The sequence below is a fragment of the Tursiops truncatus genome, chromosome 1 (assembly GCF_011762595.2).
Source record: "Tursiops truncatus isolate mTurTru1 chromosome 1, mTurTru1.mat.Y, whole genome shotgun sequence".
Classification (NCBI taxonomy): Eukaryota; Metazoa; Chordata; class Mammalia; order Artiodactyla; family Delphinidae; genus Tursiops; species Tursiops truncatus.
In genome coordinates, this window is record NC_047034.1 from 18,592,253 (window position 1) to 18,607,847 (window position 15,595).

General features: G+C 40.2%; 1 protein-coding gene across 5 annotated transcripts in view; it reads left to right on the forward strand.

Annotated features, from left to right (window-relative positions):
* The window catches only part of MARK1 (microtubule affinity regulating kinase 1), a 144,780-nt gene extending 129,476 nt beyond the window's left edge, over positions 1–15,304 (forward strand). Inside the window, exons 15-18 of one of the 5 annotated variants that reach the window (XM_073800472.1) lie at positions 1,275–1,439; positions 2,431–2,685; positions 8,859–8,903; positions 12,746–15,303. In XM_073800472.1, coding sequence (XP_073656573.1) covers positions 1,275–1,439; positions 2,431–2,685; positions 8,859–8,903; positions 12,746–13,100 — 820 coding nt within the window. In that variant the 3' untranslated portion in view covers positions 13,101–15,303. Of the gene's footprint in view, positions 1–1,222; positions 1,440–2,430; positions 2,686–8,858; positions 8,904–12,745 lie in introns of those variants that run through there. The other 4 variants (XM_004316141.4, XM_073800481.1, XM_073800484.1 and 1 more) reach the window with 4 other exon arrangements.
* The last annotated feature ends 291 nt before the right edge of the window (positions 15,305–15,595 follow it).

Below are 15,595 nucleotides of genomic sequence, written 5' to 3' on the forward strand. Positions count from 1 at the left end.
CTGTCACAGTGACAGGCAGGGCTACCTTTGTCATTGCTTTGCATTAGTGCTCTGGGTAAAACTCCTGTCGCTGAATGGGTCAAGACGAAAGGAAACACGAAACAGCTAGTTAGACTGCAACCAACCATTCTTACTAAGGCACCTCCTCACGTGTACCAGAATGGAGCAATGGAAAAATGTTTAGGGAAAACAGGAGATAAATGTCTTAACCTGTGACTTTTCTGAATAAAATACGCTAGTAAATAATTCCCTATAGCAAAACCTGTCATAGCATCCTAATCTGATCTTCGTTATTTGAGCCTTACTCTTTTATACCCTTGCTGCTTCCTTCTTATCTTCTTCCTTCCCACCCACCCCCTATCAAGTCATCATTATATCCAAAGAATGAAGGCTTTGTTTTCCTTCCTCTAAAGAAATGTGGCCATCTCAACTGATCATTGAGAAGCATACGGTTCTCGAAGGGTTTTATTTTAAATAGTGATAAATCATATTTTATTATTTAAAAAATCTAAGTTCTTTTCATCGTGTGAGTTAAGGACTGCTCATCAGTATATGACAAAAGGACAGGGGGAGTCTTTTCTAATAAAATTCCATCTAGTTCCATCCCTAGTCATTTCAGCAAACTTGACAGACCACTCTTACACTTGTTTCCTCTCAGTTAAGAGGCATTTAAAGTAAATGTTATTATAAGGCATAGAAAGGTAAATGAATCCTCCTTGGACCTAAGATCCTTTAGGCTAGAAAGGTTGTTGGGAATTGATTTCTAACTTACTCTTTTTCCTGTACTAAATCCTAACCTGCAGCTCCTTTAGTCTATAACAGTTTAACCTATTGATTAAAGAGATGAACTAAAAGTGTTTTGATGATGTTTCCAGAGATAGGATTTTTGCTACAATTATGAATTCTTATTGAATAGCGGACAGTGAACCACAGCAACACGTCACATGCAACTGTGATTGCTGGAAAGTGAAAACTGTCTGTAATCATAATCATTTTATCCATAAAAATAATGTCATGCTTTTCAGATTCACATGTATAGAACAAGAGTGTGTGAGATCTTTTCCGTGGAAGGTGGTGGTAAATTCCCCCTGTACACTTTTGACAAGAATATTGTTGTTAGTAATAATAACGCTAATGTTGATTTCTGAGTGTTTCAGTCATGAAAGGTATTAGTCAATTTAGACTTTTAAAAATCTAGTTCTTAAATTTTAGTAAACTGTAGTTTTTCTTCTTTTTTACATTCCACGGTCTTCTCGACTGTCTTATGTTGAAAGCCTCACGGAGATGTCCGCGAGCAGCATATCCTCTGCAGGCTCTGCCGTGGCTTCCGCTGTCCCCTCAGCACGACCCCGCCACCAGAAGTCCATGTCCGCTTCTGGTCATCCTATTAAAGTTACACTGCCGACCATTAAAGACAGCTCTGAAGCTTACAGACCCGGGTAACATGCTGGTTGCATCTCATTTTGTTTGTCGTTAAAAAGAGTTTTAAAAAATGTTGCACCATACAAAAATACAAGATAGCCATCCCATTACGAGCTTTTCGAAGATTCACTGTTTGTGGCAGAGGTAAAGTTGAATTGTACCATAAACTTATTACATCCCCTAGCAGTTATCAGAAATGTTGCTTACAATTTAAATCATTTTCTGGAGGAATTTTCTTCAAGGATTTTGTTTTAAATCTCTCCATAAAGTAAAGGGTTGTTGCCAAGTTTATCATTCAGTTAAATTGAGTTTTTATGGTTTAAAAACAAACCGACAAAACCCCACGAGACTAGGGGTTGAGACCTCGTTAATCTTCTCGGCTCTGGCCAGTCACTTGTTCTTAAGAAGAACTTTTCGTTTTCCTGTCAGTGATGAAACAGATGATCATGAAGAGCCCTTTCACTTATCAAGTTAAATGACTATTTTTCTGGTATTTCTGTATGTTGAGATTTCTCAAATTCAGGAAAATGTTTGATAGTGAGATTTGTTAATCACGGTGGTGGTGTCCTGTAGCATTTGCTATCACTGAGGCCGAAATTATAAATAGGAAAGGAGCCTTCAATTCAAAGGCTTTTTGATAAACAGTAACATCTGTGTTCTACATTGCCGAATGGTTTAAGAGAATAGTTAAAAAAAAAAAAATTTGCACGCAGTGCCCCTTGTCTGGCATTCCTGCTACTGAAGAGTGTATATCTTTGTATCCCTGTTTCAGTAATTTCTTAATCGTTAGTAACTACATTTTTATGAAAGGCATTTAGTTTGAATCTGAAATGTCATCCGTCTCTGGCGATAACAGTAATTACAGTCAACCCATGCATCACATCTGTGACGGGAAAGAATAGAATAGGGCCGAATAAAAGTAGCCATGGCAGTTTTCTTCTGGTTTTTTAGCGTGAGTGAAACCTTTCTCTGCCAGTATTCTGAGAGATACGTCTCAATGTGTCCCAGCAGTACAGCCCAGCGCGCGCCCGCTGCTTCCCCGTCTGCTCACAGTATCAGCACCACCACCCCTGACCGAACCCGCTTCCCCCGGGGCAGCTCCAGCCGCAGCACCTTCCATGGGGAGCAGCTCCGCGAGCGCCGCGGCGCTGCCTACAACGGGCCGCCCGCTTCCCCCTCGCATGAAACGGGGGCATTTGCACACGCCAGGAGGGGCACGTCAACTGGTATAATAAGCAAAATAACGTCCAAATTCGTCCGCAGGTCAGTACCAACATATTGTGGTGTTTTCTGTCCTCTAGGAATTAACAAAGAAGATTCGTTGTTTTCTTCAGTCTCTACAGTGATTTTCCAGAATGGTTTTATGACATTTCATTAGACGTGCTCTTTTACAGAAGTTGGAAGAAAAAGATCAAGGAAGACATAAAGTCTATTCCCTTAAGGAAAAGACAGAAAAACAAAAGAACAAAATGAGAATTTAAGAATACTATAGAATAGAGCAGAAAGAGCAAAACTTGACATCGAAAATGTGTGTTCGAACAAAGAGTATCCTCTACTTAAAAGCCTTGATTTAGAAAAAGGAATTAAATATGGCTTTACCTTTATCCTTCAAGTAGTATTTCTTAAGAATACTCTTCAATTGCTCACTAATAATATATATTGTTTGCCTTTTATTCTTCCTTATAAAAAGCCTACGTATTGGAATCACAGAGATTACTTATGTAATTTAACATCATAAAATCGTAACATCAGAACACGGTAAACACAAAACGAATGCAAGTGTAGTAACCTAATCCAGTAGAATAATGAAATTGTACGCTTTTCTAAAAATTAAACGTAAGTGGGTAATACACATAGATTATACAAGTTGCTGAACACAGTGCAGGTTGACGTAAGTTTGGTGTGCTGTCAGGTCCTACTAAAAGCCCATGAAAGTCCCGTATGAACCAAGCCCTGTGCCAGGTGCTGAACAGGATTCAAAGATAAAGAGACAGCATCTGTGCCCTCAAGGTTCGGACAGCCCCAAAAGGATCAGACTGGACACCACCAGCCATGATATACAATGAACGTGAACGGAAAGGAAAGAGCAGGCAAGGCACTGTGGGGTTCCTGACTCGGGAGGGAAGCTCAGGCTCCGTAGCAGGCAGTTGTTTGAGGAAATAAAAAGTTATGGGTAAGAAGGTTTTGTACTTGCAGCAAAAACAGTACTTCAGTACTTAATTTTCCATGTTTTTAGTGTTCCTAGGATTTCAGATAGCGTGTGTGGAAAAGAGAAGCAGTGTCCTTAGCCTCTCACCTTTCCTTGGAGCTGTTTATAGACTCTGTTAATGGATCAGTTTGCCCAAGATCACACAGCTGAATTTACTACTTTAAACATAGCCCCATGCAACATCCATTTCTAACCGTATCAGTCTGAGATTTTGTACCGCTTGGGCAGTTACCATGACACATCGACAGAGAAAGACCTGAAAGCTCCCCCCCAGAGTCAGCATGGCAGTGGGACAGGAGTGCTGGCCGGCCGTCAGCAGGGCAGTAGTTAGGTTGTCAGTAGTTGGAATTTAGCTGACAATTTAAATCCATTTTTAAAACCCAGTACTTTCTCCTGGTTAATCCACGATTAATTTTAAAGTGAAGAAAAACAGGTTTTGAGTTTAATGCTTGATTACTAACTGTACATTAAGCATTGTGCAAAATATTGCTCTTTACGTTGCGATAAAAATTTAGATTCTAGAGGGAATGTAGTAAGGAACACCAGACAAGAAGATTGCCATGTAGGCATTCAACAAATGTGAAGACCTACTACGTGCCGGGCCCTCTAGCCAGCAGCCCCTCCATTCCTGCGAGTCGCTGATGGTCTCACGACACTCCACAAAGCTGAAACCTTTTCCTTACTTGGCTTCCGCCCTCTCGGGCTCCCTATCCCTTCTCAGGCTCCTTTGCTGGTTCTTTCGGGTCTCTTTGCCCTTCCCCCTGACCTCTAAATGCCAGCCTACCCCAGGGCATGGTCTTTGGACACATTCTCTTCTCTGGTTATCCTCACTCTCTTGGTGATCTCACTCAGGCCCATGACATGAAACTCCATCATGTGCTAACAATCCCAGTTTAGATCTTTAGCCCAGGCCGCTCCTCGGAAGGGCAGACTCCCGTATCCAGTATTCTGCTCTGCCTCTCCACCTCATTGTGTAACAGACTCTCAAACAGAACCTGTCCAGATTTCAGCTCCCGCTTCTCTTCCTCAAGCTGTCCTCTCTCCTCCTTCATCATTTTAGGTAACGGCGACACCATCCTTCTGGTTGCTCAGACCCTGAGCCTGGATTATCCTTCACTCCTCCTTTCTTCCTACCACATGTCAGTTCCACGAGCGGTTGTGTTGGCTCTGCCTTCACGACAGTTCCAGGATTTAGCTGCTTCCAGCACTCCTACCACTGCCTTCACGGTCTAAACCACTGTTGATATTCCACGTCCTCACAGGTCCCCTAGCTTCTGCCCTTGTCCTCCTGTTCTGTTCACAACAATGTAAGTCCTCAATTTAAACTCCTCAGCTTGGGGCTTCCCTGGTGGCGCAGTGGTTGGGAGTCCGCCTGCCGATGCAGGGGACACGGGTTCGTGCCCCGGTCTGGGAGGATCCCACATGCCACAGAGCGGCTGGGCCCGTGAGCCATGGCCGCTGAGCCTGCGCGTCCGGAGCCTGTGCTCCGCAACGGGAGAGGCCACAACAGTGAGAGGCCTGCATACCGCAAAAAATAAAAAAATCCTTCGCTTGCTTTTCATCTCACTCAGAGTGCAGTTCAGAGCCTGCCAGTGGTCTCCATAGTCTGGCCACCCGTTCCTGCTCTGACCTCATCTTCTCCCACTCTTTTCCTTGCTGGTTCCCCACCAGCCCCAGAGGGCACCTGACTGTCCTTGGGCACACCAGGCACACTTGTTCAGGATTTCATACTCCGCCGATACCCACGTGGCTGGCTTCTACACCTCCTTCAGGTCTTTGCGGGACTGTCACTTCCTCAGCGAGGCCTTCCTCAACCCCATGTTGAAAATCATCCCCTCCCCCTCCCGACACTCCCTTTTCCGGCTTTATTTTTCTCTGTAGCACTTAACACGACCTGAGATAGTATGTTTGCTTTACGTAGTTGTTCCTCGTCCACCTCTGCCGAGGAGACGTGCTCCGTGAGAACAGGGGTCTGCAGTTGGCTCGTTGGCTGGCTTTGTTTTGTGCTGAATCTCCTGCCCAGCGGTGGGTGCTTCCTCTGCCGCCTACTCTGGCACTCAGTAGACATTCATCTACTGAGCGGACGAGTAGTGTGGAAGACAGTTTAAAAAGTAAACAGATAAGCTTGTAATACATTCTGATAAGCGCTCTGAAGGGGGCAGGTCCTGAAAGAGAGAACAAGGTTGAGGGAATAGGAGTGTTCAGACCCAGCCTGTGAGGGGAGCTAGCCTGGAAGTTTCTAAGGTTCCACCACGCCCTTATCGCACTTTGAACAGTGTCATCTAGTAGACGGTTTTGGAAGGGGGCGGGGGGCGGGGCTTGGTGGGGAAAGAAGGGAGGGCGGAGGTTGTTTGCTGTTCTTCGTCAGAAATTAGAGAGGGTTTTTTAATGTCTTGATTTTTAACATATTTTAATTGATTCTGGATTTGGTGAGAGAAGAGAAAAAACGCTCAGTTCTTCTCCGAGGCCGCTTGTCACCCTGCGAACAGGTTTGGCTTTACAAGTATGTCTGCGTTCGCAGCAGTGCATGAGGGTAGCATTTTGTGGTTCAGGATGACACCATCTAATACCCCCCTGACGACTTAATGCGGGAAGACAAGCAAGCATGGGTTTCCGTCCCGGGATGAACCTGCTGAGCTCTTTAGCAGCTGGCAGACGGGACGGGCAGCTGATCTTTCTGCGTTTGCGGCGTGTTGAGCTTTCGGGGGCTGGAGGCTTAGAGATAAGCTAGAGAACCTCTCAGGGCCTCATTATTTAACACTCTCAACTCAGCCGTCAGGTTATCGTCCTTCCCACTGGTCTCGTCTTCTTAATTCCATCCTGGGTTCAAGGCTGGCCTTTCTCTCTGTTCCCTTTGCCTTCCTCACTTCACTCTGCCTAAAGCCTGAAGAAATGGGGCCGCACGCTGACGCCCCCGTGGGACCCTCACCGGCACCCGGGGTGCTGGGGGGCAGGGCTGACTCTGAGCACAGTGCAGGGGCCAAGACGCCTCCAGACTCGGGGACCAGCTAAGTCCCCAACGTGCCACTGAAGGCGTTAAAAGATGAAGAAAATAGGATTTTATAGGGGAAAAAAGTAAAGGAATTTGGGTTATTAAGCTTTAAGAAAAGAAGGATAAAGAATAGTCCAGAGTTAATCGTTCATGTATTTGAAAACCATTATCACAAAGAAGAAACCAGCTAGTAGTTCTCCTTGGCCAGTAAGAAGCTGGACACCAGAATGGCCACATGAGAGAGTTGTTTTCTGGTTTTAAGAAAGAACTTTCTAATTAGGAAAGCGATTTATACTAGACTAATCTGTCAAGGGAGGATGTAGACGTACTATTTCCAAAGTCTTTTAAATAGCATTTAGAATGATATGCTTTGGATCAGTGCTATATACCTACTGTACAAACAGGAGATTGGATCAAACCTTAGGATTTTTTAACCATAGTTCTTACATAGGGAGTAACCTGATTGGTTCAGCTGATTATATATAAGATATTTGGCTTTCCTTTAAGTTTTAAATATCGGAGAACCATGCTTCACTGCATTTGCTGTTACAGCCAGCGGCACGTTCTGTATCCCTAGATGCTTCCCACCATGGCTGCTGGGAGCTGACTCAACTGGACTATTTGAAACCATTGCCAAATAGCAGAAATTCTTCCAGTCAGTGTTCCTAGTGGCATCCAGGAAGGCAGGAACAGGGTATGGGAAACGATGTGACGAGTCAGTTGCTCTTTCCACAATTAACAGCAAGGGAAGTAGGGTCTAAGGGGTGTTTCATTCCTAATGCTTACACTTGGGCAGCAGTCTGCTAGCAGTGATTCATAAGGCAAAGTATAAATAGGACAGAAGAGTCCAGTGAGACGTATGTCCCTTCCTGCTAAAGGAATTTTATCTTAGCAGCAGGAATCAACAGCATTATTATCTTTCTTGCCCAGCTGGTGGACTGCCCTTCAGTACATCTACATGTAACTCAAAATATACATTTCACTTTGAGCCTGCTCAAAAAATGTTTGGTTTATTTCAGTGTGCTATAATAAAAATAGGTTTGTGTAGATGGCTTTGAACTTTTATTATACCTCCCAATGAAAATGCTAGTTATTAAAAATAGAAATTTAAGAAACCCCATTTGAATGTGAGAATGCATCTTATGATCCTTTTTAATTCAGATAGGAAAGTGGTTTTTACATAATATTTTTGTCAAGAAAGCCCCAGAGTTAAAGACCCTGAGAAGCATATAAGGCATTCATATTTTTAACCATGAGTTGAAGTTTTAGAGCTTATTGTACTGCTGGATTTTCTTAATTTGGGGAATGAGGAAGGTGGCACTGATTTTATTCCTGTTGCATTTATTTTACGTAAATAATATAAATGTTACTGAAATGGTTAAAACATTAAGAAAATGTGGACTTGAGGGTTTCAGTTGGTGACTTTTCCAGCTATTTAATAGTATTTTGCTATCACCAGCCTTCTCTTAATCTATTTAAACTGGTTTATAACTTGATACTCCTATGTTAGATACTTAATTACCTTTGAAAATGACAGTTAAAATTTTGGCAGACTTCAAAAATACTAATTACATTCAACAAAAGAACAATTAGTGGAGTTTTCTTGGTTTTACTTCACAGGTGGATGTCCAGGTAAGATCAATGTTTCTGTTTAAGTTTGAATTCATGTCTTTAGACTCACCTGCTTGGATAGGCTGTTTGGTTTGCTATAATATTTTATCATGTGCATGAATCATTAGCATAACTTCTGAAATAAGTTACTTGCATATTTAAAAACTAGTATTTATTTTTAGAAGTACTTATGTGTTGAGCTTTATTTCTAACTGCAAGATTAATTTATATTTTTCTAAATTGAGCGACTACTCAAACCATGTTTAATAACCATTATGAAGTTAAACCTTGCTGTTGATAATTATTAAATAGTTTTGACTTTAGATTGACCTAAGCTAAACCAAGAGGTAAATTATGACTTTAAAATCGTGGCTGGGAATTGGAAGATCACGTAAAAATCCTAAACCATCACCTAGCATCTCCTCTATGACAATATACCCAGTAGACGCTCAATAAATGGTAGTCAAGTGTGGTTGTGATGAAAAACATAAGAAATGGTATTAGACTGACTAGTCATAGAAATCTGTCATGCTAGAAGTTTATTTTAAAATCATTTTAGATGTAGGTTTTCTTGGTATTTTTTTCACTTTTATCATTAAATCTCAACCTTCACTTTGTTTTGAGGGATCCAAGTGAAGGCGAAGCCAGTGGCAGAGCCGACACTTCAAGGTGAGGAGCCACTATTAATACTTCGCTGCTATAGGTCCCTGTGTGTGAAGACGTACTTTTGAAATACTTACAGCGCTTAATAAACATGGATAGAACTAATAACTAGATAGTATGTGTATTTAAAATTTTATATTGGTATGGGTTTTCCTAATGTTGCCTAGCATTTATTAAGTTTATTAACTTTAAGTTTGTGTTTTCTAAACATTATTTTGAATTGTATGCTTTATAGCCTTTCTGTCCTTTAAAAAACACGTCTTAGCAGAAGAATTAATAGATTAAAATGTACTGATCCTTTTCTCACTAAAATGATGTAAATAAAATCAGTCTTGGGACTTCCCTGGCAGTCCAGTGGTTAAGACTCTGCACTTCCACTGTAGGGGACACGGGTTCGATCCCTGGTCGGGGAGCTAAGACCCCGCATGCCTCGTGGCGCAGCAAAAAAAAAAAAAAAAAAAAAAATTAGTCTCAGTCAAATAATGCAGAACATGGAGGTTACCAAATACATAGGAAGATGTGATATTAGTAATATGTTTTAGGGGACTCTTCATTCGTGGACCACATTTCAAAACTCTCACCCTGCCGTACTTTATGGGTTACTTGACATTTAATACTGGTTGTGTATTCGTTCTGGCAGTGGGTCTCAAACTTGAGCACATTCAGAATCAGGCGGAGGGCTTGAGGAAGCAGGTGGCTGAGCCCCACCCCTGGGGTTTGTGACTGTCAGGGAGGGGCACTGATGCCGCTGGTCTGGGGCCCACGTTAGTGACATGTTAGTACTTGTGTTCATATTTATAAATGGGAAATTTAAGAAACGAAGGCATTCAATTATTTCGAGTGTACACCAGCATTAAGGGGTCCAGTATAAGTCTCAGAACCTTAACAAGCAGTTCCTCAGTAGGACAGAGGCCCAGCTTCACTCAGGAATTATATTTGACCAGCTAAACACAAGCCTCAGTTTAATTTCTCCTTTTTACAATTATTTGAAACATAAAACACAATGAACTATGGAAGGACTTTAAAAGGCATTCCTATGTAGTCTTTTTATTTTACGAACTGTGCTGTATATATGTTTAGTCATAGTCGTTGAAATATTTCTTTTTTGAGGTAGGTACCTGAATCACCATAGTAGGGAGCCAAGGAGAGGCAGGACAAATATTTTTAATGTCCTTCTGCCTATTGAGTAAACATACAGGACTCTCGTTTTCAACTCCTCCCTCCCTTAGTCTTGAGCCCCCTTCTTGCATCTCATCCTGTCTTTCTACTCGATTTTCCTCTGAGACATTTAATCGTGTGTAGGGTCACAAGTCGCTACTGATGTTGCAGTTAATCTGCATGCATTTATCTTTTTAATGTGACTACGTGTCTCTTTTGTTTGGTCATGGTTGAATTTTGCTTTTTGGTTTTTTGTCTGTTTTGCTTTTGAGCAAACTTATTTGATACCTACTATCTATAAGGTACTGGCTGGTCATTTAATCCTCATAACAACCAAGTGAAAAGTATCCATTTTACAGATGAATAAGCAGTAAGGAGCATCGCGGGGACCAAGCCAGTTACAGTGAGGTTCTGTCCTTTCAGAGGGATGATTGGGCACGGTGGTGAATAGCAGACCGCGTGGGCGTTGGCTGTGTGGTACCACTTACCTCGCTGTATAACTTTTAAGAAAGTTACTTTAACTCTTTGTGCCCACGCGTCCTCATTCTGACTGCCTCCTAGGGTTGTTGTGAGGGGTAAATGAGTAAATAATACATGTTAGGCACTTAGAACAGTTCCTGGTACCTAGTAAGTACTCAGTAAATGTTAGCGGTTACTATTGGTGTCAGTATTTCCAGGCACTTTCTACAGTTAATGTTACCAGTGCTGATGCCTTTGAGATACAGGTAGAAAACTATCTTGTATGTGCCTGTTGTCTTAAGGTCAGCAGGTTTCCTTGAGGGAATGGAAGGAAAACTGTACTTGGAATGAAACATCTGATTTCTAGTCTTTGCTTTCCAACTCATTAGCTCTATGACCTCAGGAAAGTAATTTACATTTCCTAGCCATCGGTTCTGTTTTGAAAATGAGTGTTCAATCAAGTGATGTCGTGGGTGCGTCCCCACCCTAGCAGGCTGATTCCATGGCCCGCATTGTACACGTGGTCCCAGTGAATGATAACTGGTCGGATCTGCACACCCAGAGGCCTGTGATGCCATGGCTTAGATTCAGTGAGCAAAAAAGAGAATAATAGAGAAGCCACTGAGATAAATGCTCTCCATACTTTGGAAATTTATTTTCTGTACTTACTCCTTTCCTGCTTTTCTCAAGCTTGCATAGTTGGCAGAGCTCTGTCAGCCCAGATATCTAGGAATAAGGAGGAAAGCATATGTAAATGTATACATAAAAATCGATACATATAAATGTATACGTGAATATACTTTATATGGTAGTGATATAAAATCTATAAACAGATACAAAATATTTATATAGTAGAACATAACTTTCAAAGTACATCATATTTTTCTTTAAATCACATGTAAGTGAGATAGATTAACAAGTTAAAATTGTAACATCTGTGGATAATTGCTCAACAAATTTAATTACAGCATCTTCTGAATCATAAGTAATCTATGAATTTTACCTTTCTTGGATTATTTGAAGTAGGTTTTCTGATATTGTATTATTTATGGGAGACCTACAATAAGGAAAATCCAATAAGGTTCATTCATTTAACAAATACGTGTTAATCATCTACTGTTTGCCTAGCACAGTTCTAAATGTCTGTGGTGTATCAGTGAACAAAACAGACAAAACTCCTTACCCTCCTGGCCTTTGCAATCTAGCGGTGGAGACAGACAATAAATAATAAACATAATAAATGAATTAAATACTATGTAAGAATGTGATAAGTACTATAGAGGAAAAAATAGCAGGGTGAGGAGGTTGGCCATGCCAGTGTAGGAGCTGGGGGTGCAGTAGGGTAGACCACATGGAGAAAGTGAGCAGAAACTTGAAAGAAGTGAGGGAGTTAGTCATGCATCTATGTGAGGGAAAAGCATTCGTGGCAGAGGGAACAGCCTGTGTTAGAGCCATAAGGCAAGAGCATAGCCCGTATGTTCGGAGAATAGTATGGAGGCCAGTGGGTCTTGATGGGCATGAGCAAGGAGGAAAATAATAGATGAAGGGTTGGGGTTGGGAGTTGGAGTATAGGTCATGTGGAGCCTTGTAGACTGTTTTAAGGATATCTTTAGCAAAACGTTGAAATCATTAGAACTGATGTCTACACTGCTGCGTGTGGTGTGGCCTGACGTCTTCACCCCATTGCAGTACCACGTTCTTTCACAGCATCATCAGGTACAAGTAATCCCTCTGTAGCCATTACTGCTCTCCTTGTCCCCAGTCCTTCTCCTACCCAAAAAAGGTAAAAAAGAAAGGAAATTTTTCATTGTATTTCAAAAATGTGTATTTATAAGCAGCATGCTAGTGGTATCCATTTTGTATAAATGTACAGAAAATGGAGGATCTGCATTTTCCAACTTAAACGGAGAAATATGGAGGAAAAGTACTAAATTTTTTACTTTGGGATGCAAACTTATCTCCAAATATTTTTAAGAAACAAATATTTTTAAGAAAATGTGCTATTTTAAATGGAAGATATTAATAAAAGTCAAAACAGATGGCGTCCTGGAGTCTGGTTTTTGTAACAGCAAGATGATACAAATCTTTTTATCTGCTTGAAGGTAGTCTGCAAACTGGGTAGTTTTATTAAGCACTGGGTTATGACCACTTAGATTTTATGTGTGTTTTGATTTCTTCGCTGAATGGAATTTTTGTTTTCATTTTTTCCCCCCTCTGTCCTCTTATTCCAGAAGTACAACAGGGGAACCAAAAGAAAGAGACAAGGAGGAGGGTAAAGATTCCAAGCCACGTTCTTTGCGGTTCACGTGGAGTATGAAGACCACTAGTTCAATGGACCCCAGTGACATGATGAGAGAAATCCGGAAAGTGTTAGACGCAAATAACTGTGATTATGAACAAAAAGAGAGGTTTTTGCTTTTCTGTGTCCATGGAGATGCCAGGCAGGATAGCCTTGTGCAGTGGGAGATGGAGGTCTGCAAGTTGCCACGGCTGTCCCTCAATGGGGTCCGCTTCAAGCGAATATCCGGGACTTCTATTGCCTTTAAGAACATTGCATCTAAAATAGCAAATGAGCTTAAGCTGTAAAGAAACTCAAATTTATACAGGATCAGGGAAGATACATCCATATATGAGGTACAGTTTTTGAATGTACTGGCAATGCTTAATGTGATCGGCCTGTGAATCTCCCCATGTAGATTTTGCCCTTACTGCAATAAGGTTATACATAGTTATGAACTGTAAAATTAAAGTCAGTATGAACTATAATAAATATCTGTAGCTAAGAAAGTAGGTTCACATGTACAGGTAAGTATATTGTGTATTTCTGTTCATTTTCTGTTTATAGAGTTGTATAATAAAACAGATGATTGCTGAAAAACCTGTATAGTTGTCTAGATTTCTGCACGTAAATGTACGTTTGATGCTTTGAGTTGAAAATGTTCTTTCTGTTATTTACATTCTGGTGGGTTTTTTAAATTCTTACCTCCATCATGCAATTTTAAAAATTGAGAGTTGTGTCCAGAATTAAAAGTGCACAGAAATAGTCTTTACAATTATAGCATGGACTTTTTAAAATTATTTTTAAATCATATTTAAATTTAAACCAGAAGCTGATAAATAGATCAGCTTTATTATACACAGAACTACTCCTGCTTATCTTTGCTCTTATCCTTGTTATCAGACAAGGTTTAGTTGAGAAGATACAAAATGTTTACAGTGTTGGCACTTAGCGTTTTTAAAATAAAGTACGTGAAAATAATAATAGCTTTGCCTTGAGCTGACTAAGAAGTACTGGGGAAGAAGTTAAACCTACATCAAATTTCTTTTGAACTTTAAAGTATTTTCTGGCCCACTGCTAATTGTAGCAGCAAAATTTAAAAGAATCAGTACTTCATCTGGCTATTATAATGTAAAATGTCACTTAGGTTTGCTCCCTTCCAAATCCCACAGCATTAATTGCGGAAGTACAATAATATTGGGACTGTTTCATAGCACAAACTCATCTTTACAGTGTTGATCAATGCATCAGTTAAGAAATAATGCCACCTCAGGAATTAACTGGCATTGGGAGCATTTGCCTCATGCGCCTCCCAGCCTCTTCACCCACCCCCGGCACATATCTGTCATTACTTAAGAGACTTCCGAGCAAAACATGCTATTTATAGCAGTATATTATTGATTTACGCTTATGTGGTTGTTCAGTTGGTTCCCATGTGACCTGTTTGTTTTTAATATTTTGCCAGATTTCTTGTATTTATTCCACATCATTGTGCCTATAATGTGCAGCTTTGTAATTGGCATTTGCCTACTTTTCTTTCATAATTAGTGATAGATGCGATGTAAAACCACTAGTAAAGGTACATTTTAATACTTGTTATTTTCTACTGAATTAGCCTTGGAGGTTGACTGTGCAATGTTATTTAATGTTGTAATTACTGTAATATCAGCATATGGGCCCCATCTTCACACTCCTGAGAAATAGAAAGTGTATTCCAATTTTATCAGTTTAAAGGAAAATAAAGCTGTGATTGAATACTGTAATTCTAGCCTACATTAGAAAGCTCTAAGCGTAGGTGATGTGCCATTCCATGATGGCTTCCAGACTAGGGGGATCTGTACTGTACTGTGACGTAGCTTTCTTCTGTAAAGTTCTGTTCTAAAATGAAGTGTATTTTTGCCTTAGCAAAGGATGGTGTTTGGAAAAAAAAAAAACCCCAACAACTGTGTAGCCCCTTTTTAACCTAGTGTTCATTCAAAACAATTGACGCAAATCTTTATTCACCTTCACTGGTGCACACTGAAATTTTACTTGAACAGTTCTCATAATAAAGCACTTGTCTTTTGCTCTTTATCAGAATGTGAATTACCTGTTTTCTAGGGCAAAAGTATTCTGTATGGGGAGTTTATTTTGTGTGTGCTAAATTTAGTTGATGGGGGGAAAGCTGTGTAGGTTTCCAAGATGTCATTATGACAAGAAAAATTTAGTCTTTTTTATTGGAGTTCCTATCAATTAAAACACTTTTTAAAAAATAGACATGCCTTTTCCAAGGCAAAAAACTGATGTTTCGCATTTTCTCACTCTGATTCTGTGTTTGTGGGCAAGGAATTTTACTTCAATATTTTTTATGAACTAGAAATGAAATCTTAATATTCACTTTAGATTTTCCCATTTTATATGGCGACATAACTTTTTTTTTGAAGATTTAGAGGAATTTTATAGTATGTTTGCATAAATAAATACCAGTTTATGTTCACTGGCTATGTGATATCAGGATTTCCTTCATTTCTGTTTAAGTATGATTTGCTATAACATCCCTAATATTAAATTATTTTGTAGAGACTTGGGCACAGTATTTAATTTGATAAATAAAAATTTGGTAAATAATAAGTTGAAATACACTCTAGAATCTTGACCCAATAAGATAGACCTTGATTTAAAACCCAAAAGACCTTATTGTGAGGTGATTTTCACCATTGGTACCATTTCACAATGTGGACAACAAAATGGCATGTGATGAGTGAGACATCAATTTACTATAAATAAGTGATTTACAGCATGTGTCAATGAATCAAGATCTCTG